This window comes from Balaenoptera borealis (genome assembly GCF_965194805.1).
Source record: "Balaenoptera borealis genome assembly, chromosome: 19".
In the NCBI taxonomy this organism is placed as follows: domain Eukaryota; kingdom Metazoa; phylum Chordata; class Mammalia; order Artiodactyla; family Balaenopteridae; genus Balaenoptera; species Balaenoptera borealis.
The window spans coordinates 63,665,673-63,683,618 of NC_138878.1; the positions used below are offsets into that span (position 1 = coordinate 63,665,673).

At 56.1% G+C, this 17,946-nt stretch overlaps 1 protein-coding gene and 1 long non-coding RNA gene across 7 annotated transcripts; one reads left to right on the forward strand and one right to left on the reverse strand.

Moving 5' to 3' along the window:
• Positions 1-942: 942 nt before the first annotated feature.
• Positions 943-17,887, forward strand: SPACA6 (sperm acrosome associated 6). 6 transcript variants are annotated; one of them, XM_082368292.1, is made up of 9 exons: positions 943-1,155; positions 5,522-5,599; positions 11,517-11,585; positions 12,283-12,306; positions 12,675-12,752; positions 12,883-12,992; positions 13,436-13,592; positions 13,679-13,889; positions 14,187-14,281. In XM_082368292.1, the coding sequence occupies exons 1-9, from the start codon at positions 1,056-1,058 to the stop codon at positions 14,218-14,220; spliced, it is 861 nt and encodes a 286-aa protein (XP_082224418.1). In that variant the 5' UTR covers positions 943-1,055; the 3' UTR covers positions 14,221-14,281. The 6 variants fall into 6 exon arrangements, with proteins under 6 accessions (XP_082224418.1, XP_082224415.1, XP_082224416.1 ...); XM_082368289.1 differs by lacking the exon at positions 943-1,155 and adding an exon at positions 1,571-5,081 and having other exon boundaries at positions 13,685-13,889; positions 14,275-17,887; XM_082368290.1 differs by lacking the exons at positions 943-1,155; positions 13,679-13,889 and adding exons at positions 1,571-5,081; positions 16,217-17,887 and having other exon boundaries at positions 14,187-14,225.
• Positions 9,905-12,686, reverse strand: LOC309616966. Its single transcript, XR_014237686.1, has 2 exons — positions 12,462-12,686; positions 9,905-10,060 (listed from the first exon to the last, which is right to left on the reverse strand). It is a non-coding gene; the product is annotated as an uncharacterized lncRNA (long non-coding RNA).
• Positions 17,888-17,946: the final 59 nt, after the last annotated feature.

A 17,946-nucleotide genomic window follows, 5' to 3' on the forward strand; every position in this document is an offset into this window, starting at 1 on the left:
CAGACCTGACTGCCTGCCCTTCTCCCAGAATGGCCCCTGGTTTCCTGCCTTTGGCTCTCTGCTTGAGCTGTGCCCTCTGCCTGGAACGCCCTTACTGCTGTCTCTCTCTCCCTCTCCTCCCTCTGTCTCTCAACAATTCACATCTAACTTCTCCCAGTTCTTGGAGGTCACAATCACAACCACGGCCTTCTCTGGAGGTCCTTTCAGCTGTGCCGAAAGGATTCCTCCCACAGACGCTGGGTCCCTCCCTCTGTCAAACCCCGACCGCCCTGAATTGGAACTGTCTGCGTCTGGGTCTGTCTCCTCCGTAAGACTGTGAGCTCCGTCTGCAAGGGCAGATCTGGGTCTGATTCACCCTTCTCTCCCCAGTGGGTGGGTGGGTGGAGAGCCCGAAGCCGAGGGAGGGGAAGGAGGCCGGGAGAGCAGGATGGGGGAGAGAGAAGAGGGGGGAGAGGAGCAGACCCTGATTGGGGGGGGTGATGTAAGGAGAAAGAGAGAGACGCGGAGACAAGAGACAGAGGGAAACGCACAGGGCCAGGAGGAGGCAGGCGGGCAAAGAGAAGGAAAGGGAGGAGAGGTGGAGGGGACGAGAGAAAACGGAGAGAGAGGAGAGAACCAGCCCCGGCCGAGGGAGGAGGGAGGGAGGGAGGAGTGGGAGCGCTGCCGGCTCTGCAGCCTCCCGGCCCCTTTTGTCCCTTCCCTCCTCCCTGCGTCACGCTCCCCGGCCCGGCCTCCCCTCCCTGCTCCCTCCCCCGCCCCGCTCCTCCTCCCCGGGGCTGGATGGAATTTTTTCCCCTGGACCGGGGCCAGCTCCGGGGCGGGGGGGTGGCGGCGTGGGGGGGGAAGCCAGGCCGGACTGGGCCTGGCGATGGGGAGGGGCCGGGGCGGGGGCCCCCTGGGGAGGGGGCTGGTCCGGCGGGGTCCCGGGCGGGGGAGCCGGGCCCGCAGAGCCGGGAGGAGGCGCAGGCCGGAGGGAATCGGGGAGGAGGGAAGGGGGATGGCGGGGACGCCGGGAGGAAGGGGAGAGGCCGTCGGGCGGCGGAGGCGGGGAGAGGATGGAGAGCTGTCGGCGGCGGCGGCGGGGCCCGGCTCAGCCCGGCCCGGGCGCTGCCCACCGAGACCCTTCCCCCCGACGCTGGAGCTGCGGAGCCGTGAGTCTGCGGAGAGAGAGGGGGATGGGGCCCGGGACCCGAACTCCAGGGTCCCTAAGGGGAGGAGGCAGCCGGGGGCCTGGATTTCTGGGTTCTTGGAGGAGGAGGGGGCTGGGAACCCAGACTCCTGAATCCTTGGAGGAGGGGACTGGGGGCCTGGATTCCGGGATCCAGGAGGAGGAGCGGGCAGGGAACACCTCCTGGTTTCCATTGGGAGGAGAGAGATGGGGCTGGGGTAGCTAGGTTCGGAGCTGGAGCCGACTAGGGCGAGATGCCCTCCCGCGCCCTCAGGGGAGGTGGAGGGAGAGAGTCTGGCTTTGGAGGTGCCTGTGGCAACGGAAGGGTTAACGTCTGGCTGGAGGGGAGGGGGAGGGGCAGGGAAGGGGCTGCGGGGCTTTGAGGGGTCAAGGGTGAGCCGTGCAAGTGGGAGGGGGCTGCAGAGGAGTGGGGGAGGCTGTCTGGGCCGCCAGACAGGCCAGGGTCAGCGGCGGGGGCAGGGGATGTCTGGCGGAGGAGAGGCCCAGCATCCAGGCTCCCCTGGGGACCCGGGATTCCAGGCCCCAGCCCCCTCCTCCCCTAGACCTGGGAGTCCGCGACCCAGCCCCCCCCCTCAGAATTCCAGAATGCGAACCCCTAGCCCCCTTCACCCCAAGATCCAGGAGTCTGGGCCTCCAGCCTCTCCTCCCCTCAGACCTGGGGCTCCACGTTCCAGCCCCCGCTGTCCACGAAAGCCCAGTGTTCGGGCCCCCAGCCCCTTCCTCCCCAGAACCCAGGAGTCCCCACCTCCTCTTTAGCCCCAGCTGGAGTCCAGCCCTCTGGGGGTTAAGGGGGCGGGGCCAACTGGTTGCCATGGTGCCAGACTGTTTGGGTCTGCTCTCTGACCCTTGGGGGCTCCCCAGGGTCTGCAGAGAGGGGGAGGGGGACCCAGACCTGGGGGAAGTCCAGCGCCAACCTTTTCCCCAAATCCGGCCTATGGGCCCAGGGAGTTCAGGCCTCCACCAAGGCCTTGTCCAGTGACCTTGAACAAGTCCTGACCCTTCTCTCTGGGCCTCAGTTTTCCCGAGGAGAAATGTGTGGGAGGAGTGGGGAGATGCTCAGGTCCTGCAAATCTTTAAGATTCTCAGCTTCCCCTCTGCTCTCACCCCCCTCCTCAGGCCCCAGGCAGCCCCGGGGCATGCTGGGAACCCAGGCCTGGGCTCTGGGCCAGGTTGTTGGGGGGGGGGGCGGCGGGGGCAGCCTCCTCCCTTCCCCTTCCTCCCCACCTTGGCCTGACTCTCGCCCCCGCCTGAGGGTCTGGGAGGTTGGGAAGGAGGGAAGGGGAATGAGAGCTGGGACCGTAGACCCGTCTCTGGCCCCTTCCTCCCCCCTTGCCTCCTCCGCCCCCTTCCCGCCTCTCCTCCCCCTCCTCAGTAGGTCGCTACCCCAGCCCTGGGCCCCTTCTCGAGCCACCCCAGCTCCAGACCTGGCTCCGAGCTGCTGCGAGGGGGAGGGAGAGAGGGAAGGAGAAAGGGAGAGAGAGAGAGAGAGAGAGAGAAGGGGAGGGAGGGAAGGGAGGAGAGAGACCTAGGAGGGAGGGAAGGAGAAAGGGAGAGAGAAAAGGAGAGAGACAGAGGGGAGCGAAGGAGACAGAGGGATGGAGAGAAGGCGGGGAGGGAGAGGGAGGCAAACAGGAAAAAGGGGGAGAGGAGAGTGAGACAGGGAAATTGAGGGAGAGAGAGAAGGAGAGGGACAAAGACGGGGTGGGGGGGGGAGAAGAGGAGAGTGAAAGACAGAAGGGAAAGGAAAAGAAAGAGAAAAGAGAAAGGAGAGAGAACCAGGAGGGGGGGAGAGGAGAGAGAGACGGACTGAGAAAGGCACCGTGAGGAGGAGAAGGCAGAGCTGAGGGGGAGAATGGGCAGCGCAGAGCCGGGGAGAAGCACGCAGAGGCTGGAGGAAATGGAGACCAGGTAAGACAGAGACGGAGCCAGCGGCAGCAGAAAGAGACACGGCAGGACGGGGAGAGAGAAGCAGAAAGATGGAGATGGAGCCGGAGACAGTGAGAGCAAGACAGACGGAGCGCTGGACAGAGGCGGAGGCTCTCAGGTGCACAGACTCAGCCCAGGGGTGGGAAGGGTGGGTGCTGGTCCCGCTGCCTTGCAGGCCTGGCCCCTCCCACTCACCAGCTGGCTGGGGCTCAGCCTTCCCACCTGCAAAATGGGGGTGCTGATGGCACCTTGAGCCCCTGCCTGCCACATGACAGAGGCCTGGGGCGGTATCAGCGCTCAGGGATCGTAGCTGTCAGTGTTGTGCATGATGAGAGGCCAAAAGAAGGGAAGAGAGAGGGGAAAAAATACCCAGAAAGGCTTTGACGGTTTTATATCCCTTGGGCGGTCTCCACACCGGTCCTGGATTTCCGAATCTGACAGGTAGGTAGGGAACCGTCTTGTCCAAGGGACCAAACTCCAAAACAGGTGAGGTTCCCTCTGACCCGGGATCCAGGAAACCAGGCTGTGTCTTCTCCAAGGAGGCAGGCCTGGCCGGACTCCCAGGTCTGAGGGAGGGGGCTGGGGGCCCGGCTTCCTGGGTCCCCAGGGGAGAAGGGGGGCTGTGGACTTGGACTTCTGAATCTGGGGGAGGAGAGGGGGGTAGGGGGCCTGGATTGCGGGGACCTATGGGGAGGAAGGGGCCTGGGGCGTGAATTCTTGGGTCCCTGGTGAGGAAGGGGCCGAGGGACTGACTCCTGGGTTCCTTGGGGAGGAGGGGGCCGGGGGCCCGGATTCCTGGGTCCTGGCACCCACCCGTAGAACCGACCTTGCGGGGCCTTCGCCGCACACAAGCTCGTGTCTGTGGGTCCGTGTCGGGGGCTCACCATCGCGGCTGGGGCCTCCCCGGCCCTCCCCGCCCTCCCTGGCCCCCGTCTGTCCGTCCAGTCCATCCGTCTGTCTGTCCACCTGCCGCGCCCCCCGGGCTGAGGTAGGAGGTTGTATAGTTGAGGAGGACACCCACGGAGATCACTATACGGCCTCCTAGCTTTCCCCAGGCTGCGCCCTGCACGGGACGGCCCGGCGGGGACCCCTGACCCCGTCCCCTGCCCCACCCCGCCAGGCTAGGGAGAGGGGCTGCCGCAGGGATCCTGGGAGGAGAGGCTGGGCTGCTCCTCGTGTCCTCGTCCCTCCATCCCTTCCTCCCCCTTCCTTCGAAGAGTTCCTCTCCCATCAGGATATCTCTGCTTTGCTTTCTCTCTGTCTCTCCATCCCCCCTGGGTCTCTGCACAGTGACCTCTGAGACCCTGTCTCCATCTGTCTCTTATGGTGCTTTCTGGGTCTCTGACGCTCCCGATGTCTCTCCATGGCTCGGTTTCTGTCTTTCGGGCCCTCACGGTGTCTCTGTGCCATGTCCGTTTCTGCTGCACCCCACTACCACACCCCAGGGCCTGGCGGGCCCCCGCACACCGTACTGCCGGCCTCTGGGTCCCTGAGACCCTTTAACCTGTGAGGACGTCCAGGGTCACAGGTGAGGTTCTTGGGAGCCTGGCATCCGGCCCAACCATCAGCCTGGGGTCCGACCCTGACCCCTGACCCCTACCCCCACACACCCTTCCTCCCTGAAAACCCTGGAGCCTGACATTGGACTGGAGACTGAAACCCGACCTCTGACCCCGTATCTTGAGCCCCTCCCCCGCACCACGGTGACCTCACAAAAGTCTCCAGCTTCTCCACAGGCTGAGACCCTCCGCTATGGCCCTTCTGGCCCCAGGGAGCGCTGTGCCGTCCGCCCTGGTGGCCCTCACGGTTTTCAGGGCCTCCGCCTGGGCCTGTCTCCTCTGCTTCACGTCTTACAACGAGCGCCTCCAAATCTGCCAGATCTTCGCCGGCCTGGAGAGCCCCGACCTCGGGAAGTGTGAGGAGGCCTTCACAGATGCCTTTAAGGGCCTCCTGGACACTGAAATCAGTGAGGAGACCCCCCCCACCATCCTCCAGGGCCCCAAGGGGGGCATGTGGAGGGAGGGACCAGAGAGACCTGGAGAGACTGAGGGGGACGAAGGCTCAGAGACGGGAAGATGGAGACTTGGGGGGGGCAGAGACTCAGAGACAGGAGGACAGAGACTTTGCGGGGGCGAGAGACTCAGAGACGGGAGGACAGAGACTTTGCGGGGGCCAGAGACTCAGAGACGGGAGGACAGAGACTTTGCGGAGGCCAGAGACTCAGAGACGGGAGGACAGAGACTTTGCGGGGGCCAGAGACTCAGAGACGGGAGGACAGAGACTTTGCGGGGGCCAGAGACTCAGAGACGGGGGGCCAGAGACTCAGAGAGAGGCAGAGGAAGGTCCACTTTGGGGACGTGGTGTTGGGGGACCCGCTTCGCCCCACCTCCTGCCTCCGACCCCCAGACTACGATGAAAGGAGCCACCTGCACGACGCCTTTACCCAGATGACCCACTCCCTGCAGGAGGTGGCCGCCGCCCAGGGTGAGTGGGGCGGGGCCGGCAGCGGTGGGAGATGTGGGCTTGGAGCCCCCAGGAGATGGATGTTTGTGCGGGGAAAGCCCAGAACTTGACAGTGATCTCGGAGGAGGTGACGCTTGAAGCTGAGGGAGCTGGGCAGCTTTGTCAGGGAGAGGAGATGGGCAGGGGCTGGTGGGGACAGTGCAGAAGTAACTTAGAGTCTCAAGCCAGCTGAGATCAGGGAGATGTGCGTTCTGACCTCACTGTGTGGCTTGCCCTCTTCCTGGCTATGAGATTCTGGATGCATCACGCCCCCCCGCCCCTCCCCGGGCCTCAACTTACCCATCTGAGAGATGGGACAATCTCCTTGCCTCCCAGGGTGGCCTCAGAGCTCAGTGAGAGGGAGGGGCACCCCCAGTGAGACAGACTTCAGGGAGGAGATCTTCCTCTAGGATAAAACACACATATTCTCTACAGTTAACAAAGTAATTCCACATTTTTGACATGTGAGGCTATTAGGGGGCTGGAAGACAGGTAGGAACAGGGAGAGAGAGGATGATTCAGGTGACAGCTGTGAAGGGAGACAGGCACACGTGACAGCCTTGGGGTGGGTGAGACACACACTGTAGAGAAACACATGCGTGTGCCGGGTGGGGAGGGACCTCAGGGCTGGGGCGGCCCTTGCGGCCCAGGGGCAGCCTGAGCAGTGATCACAGCAGGCCACCGTGGTCACGTGACACAGGATCCCCCCCACCCCCACGCCCACAGTGTGCTGGAGACTGGGGGTGGGAGCGCTCACTGCTTTGCAGCATAAACTGGCCACGTCAGTGGTCTGGGGGCTCTGCACTTATTTCTGCATCTTAGCTGTTCCTTCTTTTGCTTCCTGCTCTTGCCACAGAGCTTTTTGACAAAGATCCCTAAACATGACGAGGTTCCCATCTATCCAGGGGGCGCCCGGGGGGTCCAGCATGGAGAAGACTTCAGCTGCGGATCCCCCGCCCCCAACTGGAGAGCTGAGGAACTCAGAGCTGGCTGGGGAGGAGGGAGGAGGATTCCAGGAGATGCCTTTTCTCCCCAGTGTAGGCCAACTTGTCACAGAAGGTTTTGAAAAGAGCAGAAACAAGTCCAGCTCCGGGTGTAGAAGACCCTGGCGAGGGCTGTGTGTGGGACCGACTGGAGCAGGGGAGAGAGTGGAGGCTGGGAGGCCTGGGCGGAGGCTGCTGTGAAGGAGGCCAGAGCTGGGGCGGGGGTTGTGAAGGTGGAGAAGAGGGGATCGGGTGGGGAGAGTCAAGGGCAGGAGGGATGGGACTTGGATCTGTGAGCTGTTCAGGAAAAGGGGAAGAAGAGGGTTAGGGGCCGTGCCCGGGGTCCGGCTCCATGCCTGAGGGGGCAGTGGGTCATCCCTGAGACGGGGAGCCTGGGAGGAAGAGCAGGGGTGGGGGCAGATGGCCAGCTGGGCGAGGATGTAATGACTGCGAGGGGCCTGGGGGACATCCAGCGTTCAGCTGGGAGTCAGGGAGACTTGACACTCTGTCCTGAAGGAGCAGGGCTGTGAGCTGGGGAAGGGCAGGGTCAGCTCTGGGTGTAGAAAGATCCTCTGGGGCCATATGGAGGACGGACTGGAGGGAGATTGGAGGCTGGGAGAAGCTGGTACTCCACAGGTATTTATTGAATGTGACAGGGACACAGCTGTGACCAAAAGTGCAAGCCACCTGCCCTCAGGTTGCTTATGTTGATTATTAGACATAATCAGTGAAATGCCATTGATGTCAGTTGGTGATCTGTGCTGTGGAGGAAAACAGAAGGGGAAGGGAATGGGGTGGCCAATGGGGTGATCAGGAGAGGTGCAAATGAGAAGGTCCAATTGAGCCAAGACTGGAACGAGGGGACAGTGAGAGCCATGCAGATAACCTGGGGAGAGAGCTTCCAGGCAGAGGGAAGAGCCAGTGCAAAGGCCCTGGGGCCAGTGGTTCTCTAGCCCCACAGTGTATGTCAGAACCTCCCGGGAGCTTATTAAAATGCAGACTCCTGGGCCCCACCCTCTGTTTCTGAGCAGTAGGTCTGAGGTGGGGCCCAGAAATGGACATTTCTAACAAGTTCCCAGGAGCTGCTGCTGCTGTTCTAGGGACACACTTTGAGAACCGCTATGGCGGGCCCTTGGTCTGACTTTAGCCGAGGTGGTTTCTCTTTCCAGCTTATACCCAATGACCGTCACTTTAGCCAGTCTCTTTGGCTTTTGCTTTTGATATGGGGAAGCCATTGGAAGATTTTAAGGAAGGAGGGTGTCTGACTAAGGCCACGTGGGTCAAGGGCTGAAGCAGAGAGACCAGTGAGGTCAGTGGTGGCTCGGACCAGATGTGGTGGTTCAGGTGGGCCCAGACCAACCTGCCCCTTACATGGAAGATGCTGTGTTTTGTTTATATATTTTTTTGCTGGCCATGCGGTGCGCCATGCGGGATCTTAGTTCCCTGACCAGGGATCGAACCCGTGCCCCCTGCAGTGGAAGCTCAGAGTCTAAACCACTGGACCGCCAGGGAAGTCCTGGCAGAGTTACTTGTTAATTATCTTCCTAAAGGATATCCTTGCATCAGCCCTATGAGGTGGAGTTTTATAGCCCCATTTTCCAGATGGGCAAGTTGGGGCTCAGCTGGACAGGGAGGATGGACCCAGGAGATATCTGGACCCGACACATATGGGGTGAGGGGTATGGGAAGAATCGAGGATGACTCCCGGGTCTCCCCCATATGGAGGACCTGAGAGATGGACATGCTGACTCAGAGTGGCTCCCGGTGGTGGCAGGTGACACTGTTAGTGTATATAAACCATGGAGTGGCTAATATGGTGTCAAGGAGGGCAGTGTGTGTACCACAGGTAGTGGTCGCATGTGGAGGCTCTGGAGTGGGACCACCTGGGTTCAAATCTAGCTTTGTGACCTTGGGCCGCCTTCCTAACCTCTCTGTGCCTTGGTTTCCCCATCTCAAACTTGGGGATGGGAATACCAGTAGGTGACCCTTCTATAACACGGTGTGCCAGGCACCCTTCCAAGCACTTAGAGACATTATCCCACATGGTCATTAAATGGTACCTGGCGCATAGTTTGGAAGGGGAATGCTTTTATGTTGTATGACATTAAATCCTCCCCGCCAACCCTGTGAGGTAGACACCAATATTGTCCCCGTTTTATGAACGAGGAAACTGAGGATCAGGAAGGTTAAATACTTGGCCGAGGTCACATAGGGAGGAGGATGTGTGATGGCTAGCTCAGGTGTGAGACAGGTGTGCTTATAATTGGCAGAGACAGGACTCAAACCCAGATGATCAGAAACAGTTGAAGTTCCTAATGAAGCACCTCTTTTGGGGGAGACTTTATAACATCCACCCGCGCCCCCCCGGTGGTTCAGTTGATATAGCCCCTGCCCCTTGGCCTCTCTGGATATTTCACTCCATCCCTACTTCACTCCCATGCTTCTCCCCTGCCCCATGGCTAACTTGGTGTATCCCTTCCCCATGAGTCATTTGGTTTGGTCCACAGATATTCCTTATATATGCCTCCTCCAACATCCTGGCCTCTCATTTGAGCACCCAACTCGGACCACATCCTCCTGACCATCCTGCCATCTCCAGACCACACGCCTGCCTTGTGGCCAAGGAGAGACCACTAAGTCCTTGACTCCTCATTTTAAACCTGCTTCCTGGCTTCAGTGCCCCCTCCAGCTTCTACCCAATGATCATCACTTCAGCCAGTCTCTTGCCAGTATTCTCAATTCCCTCCTGTTTTGTATGGTTTTAAATTGCAGAGAAACCTGCAATGGCTTAAGTAAGCTAGAAGTTTATTTCTCCCATAAAAAAAAAGTCTTGAGGTAGGCACTTAAGGCTAGTATGGCAGCTCCATTTTCCTGGGAACCCAAGCCCGTTCCAACTTTCTGCCTTACCATCTTAGAGTATACCCCCTTATCCTCATGGTCCTTTATAACTGCTAGAGCACCAGCCATCAAATCTAAGTTTCGGGCAACAGGATGGAGGAAGGGGAAGGGATCAATAATATGGCACCATTTCTGTCTTAAGGCTACTTTCTGTAACTCACACATGACATTTGCACTTAATCTCAAGGAGCAGAAGTTGGTCATATGATCACAACTAGGTCACATGACCACAACTAGCTGCAAGGGAGGTTGGGAAATGCAGTCTTTTAGCTGAAGCTGGGAAGGGTGCTTTCTCAGCTAAAATGCAGTATTATGTTACTAAAGAGAAAATAGATATTTTGAGGCAACTGGCAATCCCTGTGTATTTGTTTGCTAGGGCTGCTGTAACAAAATACCACAGACCGGGTGGCTTAAATAACAGAAATTTATTTGTTCACAATTTTGGAGGCTAGAAGTCTAAGATCAAGGTGTCAGTGTCAGCAGGGTTGGTTTCTTCTGAGGCCTTTCTCCTTGGCTTGTAGATTACTGTCTTCCCTCTGTGTCTGTGTCCAAATTTCCTATTCTTCTAAGGACATCAGTCATATTGGATTAAGGCCCACCCTAAAGACCTCATTTTAACCTAATTACCTCCTTAAGACTCTATCTCCAAGTACAGTTACATTCTAAAGGCCTGGGGGTTAGGACTTCAACATATGAATTTGGGAGGGACACAATTCAGCCCATAGGACCCTGCCACGTTTCTTGACTTCCAAAACCACCTCCCTCTGTAAATCATTCCACCCATCCACTTTGAAAAAGCCCCCAAACCTTATAGCTTGGAGGCCATTTCAGTGGTCAAAACTCAAACATCCATAAGGACAGAGAACATAAAAAGAGTGAGGGACTTCCCTGGTGGTTAGGACTCAATGCTTCCACTGCAGGGGGCACAGGTTCGATACCTGGTCGGGGAACTAAGATCCCACATGGTGCCATGTGGCATGGCCAAAAAAAATAAAGAAGAGAAAGAAAAGGGGAAAAAAAGGAGTGCAAGAGGGATAGAAATGAAGAGGCTGGGAGCTCTGTAAAAGTGAGTGTGTGCCCTGTCTGAAGGGGAAGGCTGCTACTAAGCTCCAGCTCGCTGCTGCCTCATGGAAATACCGTCTCTCTTACAGCTCTTCCAAGTTTCTTAAAGGGATGCCAAACATTTTATGTGACTTTTCCCAAATTTTACATGATGGCAACTGGTTCATTTTTAAAAATACTTTCCAGGCCAAATATAACACATCCAAAGGATGGATTGGGGCCACTGCCTCCAGCTGTGGTCTCCATTCCAGTTGGATCCTGGAATTCATTCTACACATACTTATTTCTAAGACTCAGGGCCCTCTCCTGGGTTCTGAGGACACAGCACTAAGAGACAGACTTAAATGATCACTATGTATATATAAATGTATGTATTTGCAAGCTGGTGAGAGCTATAATGGAATGAATGGGGCACTATTAGAGACAAAAATAGGGGACTGGATTAGATTATACTTGTGGTCAGGGAAAACCTCTAAGGAGGTGACACAGGGTGTGACATGAAGGATGAGTAGGAGTAGGGGTAGAGATGTGCTAGAAACTGAAGGTGGCATGTGCAAAGGCCCTGAGGTGCTAGAAAGTATGGTTCTTTTCATATTAGGGGGAATGAAAGGTGGGTATTAGGGATGGAATAGAGAGGGAGAGTAAGCCAGACCATATAGAGCCTCGTAGGCCTTGAAAGAAATGTGACCTTTATCCTCCCTTTCCCCTCAACAAGATAACACAGATGATGCTGAGGGGTTCCATCAGAGAGATTAGTCCAGAGTCAGCAGAAGGAAGGAGATGTGGGGATTTGTCAGCCTTTGGGGTAGACAGGGTAGGAGGATGTGACATATACCAGAGACATGGGGGTGGAGAGGGGTTGGGGGAGGGGCACAGGCACGATGACAGCGAGTCCTGTCAAGCTCGGCCAGCCTTGGGGAAGGGTCTTTACTACAAGGACTCCCTCTACCCTCCAGGGTCCTTTCGGGTTGCCTTTCCTCATGCCGCGGAGAAAATACAGAAGATTATATTACAGCTTAAAGAAGGTAAAATAGACCATCTCCTTCCCCCAGGCACAGACAATTAGAAAACCCCACTCCCGAGACCCCCATCTGCTCCCTTCAGCGCAAACCCCTGGCCCGATCTCTGAGCCGAGCTTCCCTTGGTGGGTCACTCGGGTCACAGCCTCTTCCTCTGCTCGGACCACTGTGGGTCCGGCCCCGCCCCTCCGACGGAAGGTTATCTCTAGCTGGGACCGCTTCTTAGGACAGTCCTGTCCCAGATTGGCCCGGGCCTCTTCCTGGATCTCTGTGTCTGGCCCTGTGCACTCTCTGAAAGGTTTCCTTTCCAACCGGGCCGCCTTAGGGCCTACTTCCAGCCCGACCACACCTCTAACTGGGCCCCCTAGTTAGACTGTTCCCTCCGAGCATCGCCCAGGATCTAAGCCCGCCCCGCTTGACGGGATACACCGGAGCTGGCCCTGCTTCCTTGGTGAGAGCAGCAGGCCTGCCGCCCTTTTCCCCCGACCCCGTCTGCCTGACCTCTTAGTGGAATGCTGCAGGCCTGGCCCCGCCTACAGGTGGAATGCTGCAGGCTTGGCCCCGCCCCCTAGGTGGACCGCGGCAGGCCTGGCTCTGTCCTCTTGGAGGAATGCATCCGGCCCAGAAACGTTTCCTCTAGGGGAACTTCAGGTGGGCACCTGCCGCGACTTACAGGGTAGTAACGCTTGCTCTCTCTCCGCAGTCCGGGCCTGCATCCCTCCCTGCGGTAAGCACATCATTCAAAGCTGAGAATTGCGGGGAAAGGGAGGTGGTAGGGGTCGAAACCTGGGACAAATGGGAGAGGATGGGTGGGCCTCTGATCCTAAGGGGGCCAATACGAGCCATGGGGAAAAGTAAGTAAACCAGGTATTGTTCACAAACCTCATAAAAGGTGGGTCCGAAAACCAAAGCAAACCAATAGGAATCCTAGAGGCTGGAGAGTGGTGAGAGCTGGCCAATGAGCACAGGGAAGGCGGGACCCAGATTCTGTCTGGCAGGTAGACTCCAAGGAGGTTAAATAGACCTTAAGGTGGCCGAAGGGACCCGGGCTAGGGGAGGCAGATGGAGCCCAGATCCAGCGTTCCCGTCCCATAGGACTCCAGGAGGTCGCCCGGCGTTTCCGCTGCCGAGGGTGCTACTCCACGGTCTGCGACCTCCCGCTAGACTGCCCAGGTGAGGGGCGTGGCCTTGAAGGGCAAGAAACCTGAAAAACTGGAAGAGGGAGCTGAGTGAGGAGGAGGCGTGGTCTGGGGGCGGGGCCGGACGTGGGCGGGCCGAGGCGGTGATAAGGACTTGTCTTCAGTTCAGGACTTGACGGTGACTCGGGGTCATCAGGCTATGTTCTTTTGCACTGTGAACTTCCAGCTGCCTAAGGAAGAGATCACCTATTCCTGGAAGTTCGCAGGAGGAGGTGTGAGTCGGGGAGGGTCCAGCATGAAGAGTTTAGGAGGCGGGTGATGCTTTACTAGAGGATGGGGAGTCAGGATGCAGAGGGTGGGGACTCGGTCTAGATTCAGACTTCGTGCAAGGGGAGGGTCTCGGCATTTAAGGGTAAGGGGCAAAGCTCACAATGCAGAACCTGAGCTCAGGGGTGGGTTATCCGTAAAGGTTTTCGGCGGGAGAGCAAATACTAGGCCCAAGAGGCGGAGTCAAGACTTAGGAGGCGGGACTATGCGTGAAAGATCGACAAATAAGAGCTGAGGGTGGGGCCAGGGCTCAGGAAGGCGTGGTCTAGCTCGGGGGCGGGGCTTTACGTTGTGGTTTGGCGAGTCGGGGCGGAGAGAATCTCTTCTGGGCGAGGGGCGAGGGGCGCCCCCCCCCCCTCCTCTCGCCGCTCCAGCCCGAGCGTCCCGCAGCTCCGGACTCAGGACCTGTCCTACTTCCGAGAGATTCCGCGGGCCCGAGGATACCTGGCACGGATCCGGCCGGTGCAGCCCACGCACCGCGGGACCTTCTCTTGCGTGATCACACACGACCAGCGCCCCCTGGCGCGGCTCTACTTCTTTCTGAACGGTGCGGGCGGGGCGGAGCTGCGCGGCAGGGGCGGGGCTACGTGAGGGGTGGGGGCTCGCGCCCGGCTGACGTGCGCGCCCCCGCAGTGACAGGTCCGCCACCGCGCGGGGAGACTGAGCTCCAGGTCGCTTTTCGGGAAGTGTTGCGCTGGGCGCCACGGGAGGGGGAGATGATCGAACCCTGGACGCCCAGCCTGGGCGAGCTGCTGGCCAGGCCCGAGGCTCTGACGCCGGGCAATCAGTGCCTGCTCGCGGTCGCTGTGGCCTTAGCCTCAGCCAGTGCGACCGTGCTGGCGTGGTGAGTCCCTGGGACCCCAGAATCCCAGCATCTGGCTCTCCTTTCCCAGACCCAAGGGTCTGGGTTTCCAGCCCCTCCTGCCTCAGATCCGGAAGTCCGAGTCTCCAGACCCTCTTACTCAGGAGTCCAGGCCCCCACCCCCTCCTTCCTCAGACCAGGAGTCATAACCCCCAACTCCTATTTTCTCAGATGTAAGAGTCCAAGCCCTATCACCCACCTTTGGGACCTAGGCTCCAGGACCCAGATTTCTGGTCCCCAGCCTCTCCCACACACACGAACATCTCCTTTTTTCCCCAGGGTATTCTTTCGATGGTACTGCAGCGGCGACTAACAAAGGTATCTTTTTTATCCTATTTCCATCCCTAAAATAAAGAATCTATTTCAGCTCTCTAGATTCTTTCATCTTCGAAGGTGGTCACTACTAACTTAGGAGGAAGAGCGGCACACCCCAAAGATGCCCAGGTGCCCATGCCCCCCTAACGACGGTAAGAGGCGCAGCTGTCGCAGGGCAGGGTCCTGTACCGAGGCTATAGGTGCAAGCCCAGGCCCCTCCCCGGATTTGTGGCAGCGTCCTGGACATTTCCGCCTGCAGCAGTCACCCTTAAAGAGTCCTTGATATCGCCCTGAAAGCCTGTTCCTCCCCCAAGACTTTCTTGCTGTCGTAAAGGGCACCATCATCCACGCAGCTGCTCAACCAGAAACCGAAGTTGCGTTTAATTCCTCCTCCACTTCCAATCTAGGTCCAAATCTCAGCCTTTTCAATTCCTAAATATCTCATGGAGCTGCGCTCTCTCCGTGGTCCGCCACCATCTCTTGCGTGGATCACTGCGGCAGCCCGTCGCCACTGGCCTCCCTGGCTCTGCTCAGCCTTGTGTCAACGCAGTCCATTCTCCACAAAGCAGCCAGAGTGATTTTTTTTTTTTTTTCCTACTTTGGCTAAGGTTTTATTTTTTTAATTTTTATTGGAGTGTAGTTGATTTACAATACTGTGTTCCTGCTGTACAGCAAAGTGAATCAGTTATACATATACATATACCTACTCCTTTTTAGATTCTTTGCCCATACAGGTCATTACAGAGTATTGAGTAGAGTTCCCTGTGCTATACAGTAGGTCCTTATTAGTTATCTATTTTATATGTAGTAGTGTGTATATGTCAATCCCAACCTCTAGAGTGATATTTTGAAGTTTGTCAGATCAGGTCACTCCTCTGCTCAGAACCCTTCAGTGGCTCCCCGTTGCCATTGGAACAAAATCCAGTTCCTTGTCAAGGCTTCCAAAGGCCCCGAAGGTTCTGGTTAACTTTGTCCCACCCCACTCTTCCCCCTTGATCTTTCTATCTTGCAGTTCCTCTGGCCTTTGCTCATTCGTTGCATTCATAATGATTCTTTGCAGTCTCTCCAGGACCTGGGTACATACTATTTTCTGCCTAGAATAATGTTCCCTTTTTTGTCTAGTTGACTCAGTTATGATTTCCCCTGAATGGCCTTTACATGCATTAACCCATTTAATCTCCAGGACAAGGCTGTGTGGGCGGGCACTGTGTTTATGGGCCTGACTCCACCTCTCTCTGCTCCCCCTCTTTACTCTCTAGCCCCACTGGCCTTCTTTTTTTTGCCCCTTGAACATGCAGAGTTCAGTCCTGTCCCTGGGCCTTTGCACATGCTGTTCTTCCTACTTGAAATGACTTTACTCTGAACCTCACAAAGCCACCTCCCTCTCATTGCACAGGTCCCAGCTCAAATGTCACCTCTGACTAGTCCCCTCCTCCCACATGACATCCCCCTATTTTATTTTATTTATTTTTAATTTTTAATTTTATTTATTTATTTATGGCTGTGTTGGGTCTTCGTTTCTGTGCGAGGGCTTTCTCCAGTTGCGGCAAGCGGGGGCCACTCTTCATCGCGGTGTGCGGGCCTCTCACCATCGCGGCCTCTCTCGTTGCGGAGCACAGGCTCCACACGCGCAGGCTCAGTAGTTGTGGCACACGGGCCTAGTTGCTCCGCGGCATGTGGGATCTTCCGGGACCAGGGCTCGAACCCGTGTCCCCTGCATTGGCAGGCGAACTCTCAACCACTGCGCCACCAGGGAAGCCCCTTATTTTATTTTTTATTTTTTAATTTTTTTTGGCTGTGCCACGAGGCTTGGGGGATCTTGGTTCCTGACCAGGGATCGAACCCGGGCCCTCAACAATGAAAGCACTGAGTCCTAACCACTGGACCACCAGGGAGTTCCCAACATCCCCCTATTTTAGCTTGTGCATTATAGGTGTTCAGACCTAATGTAACCTTATTTTTTAATTTGGTTTTGTGTCTTCCCCACTTAAAAGGTAAGCTCCTTCATATTCTTATTCACCGACGTGTTCCCCTTCACTGATTCATTCAATCAGCAAATATTTACTGAGCGTTTACTATGTGCCAGGCATTTCCAAGGCACTGTAGACACAGCAATGAAGAAATCAGAACAGACAAAACTCTGCACCCTCAAGATAGGCGGAGGGGATTAAGAGATACAAACTATTATGTATAAAATAAATACGCTACAAGAATATAATGTACAGCACAGGGAATATAGCCAATATTTTATAATAACTTTAAATGGAGTATAATCTATAAATTATTGAATCACTCTGTTGTACGCCTAAAACTTATATAATATTGTACATCAACTGAATTTTAATTAAAAAAAAAATCTGCACCCTCATGGAGTTTAGATTCTCATCGATGGTCAAAAAATAAACAAGAAAATTATGCAAAAATGTTCACCAAGGCATATGATAATATATGTGATGGAAAAAATAAATCAGGGAAACAAATAGGGGATGTTACGGGGAGGAGGGTAGCAATAGGATCTTTGGAGAAGGCCTCACCCAAGAAGGTGCCCCTAGAATAAAGACTTGAAGGGGATGAGGTATCAGCCATGTGGATATATGTGTAAAGAGTGCTCCAGGCAAAAGAAACAGCAGGAGCAAAAGCCCTGAGGCAGGGGTGTGCCTGGTGTGTGGAAGAATAGCCAGGAGTTCAGTCCACTGGGAGCAGGGCTTTAGGAAATGAGTATGCAGTGAGGTCAGAGAGAACACGGGGTGGGGGTGGGGGGGCCAGTTCATGCAGGACCTTGGCCACCCTAAGGTCTTGATTTTCCTCCGTATGAGATCATGGTAGTTTTTGAGCCAAGGAATGTCATGATTTGATTTGATTTACATAGCTCCTGCATGGATAACAGACTGTAGGGGGCAAGGGTGGAAGCAGAGGTCACTGTTAGGTGGTAATCCAGGCATGAGATAGCAACTTTAATCCAGGGAAGAGATGCAGCTCGGGGACAAAGCAGTGACAGTGAAGGTGAGGAGAGTGGTCCTAGGTCTGTCATGTAGGTAGAACCAGTGGGATTTGCTGATGGATCAGAATGTTGGATATGAAAGAAGAGACAAGGGTCAGGATCAATGGTCAGGACAGCAGCAATGTCCAGTAGAACTCTCTGCCTTGATGGAAACGTTCTAGACCTGCCCTGTCCAGTGTGGCAGCCACCAGCCACGTGTGGCCATGAAGCACCAGAATTGTGGCCAGTGCAACTGAGGAACTGAATTTCTGATCTTTAATAGTTTTAATCATTTAAATCGTCCCACCTCTGTGACAACAGAAGTCACAGAGGCATGTGTCTGGGTATCCTTAACTAGGGATCAGAGTCTCTTTGCTTAATTGACTAGGAGCTCCTGGAAGGCAAATTCTGCCTCTTAATTGCTTCTGTATTTGCAAACCTGGCAAAGTGTGTGGAATTCAATAGGAAACTGATAAATGTTTTTGTGGCCGATTGAATCAAAGAATGAATGAAATGAAATGATAGTGTCGGGTACATAGTAGGTGCTCTGTAAGTATCTGAATGAGGAGTTGAGAAATTCCACCCTCAAAACCACCCTAATCCACGGGACTCCTATCCCTGTGTTCCAAAGAGGGAGTCCAGGCTCCGAGGAAGGAGGGTATCCTGTCTAGTTTCAAACAGCTGGCACCCCAGACGGAGCCACGAGTTCCCAGTTCTCAACCATTCAGCCCCCTTAATTCTCAA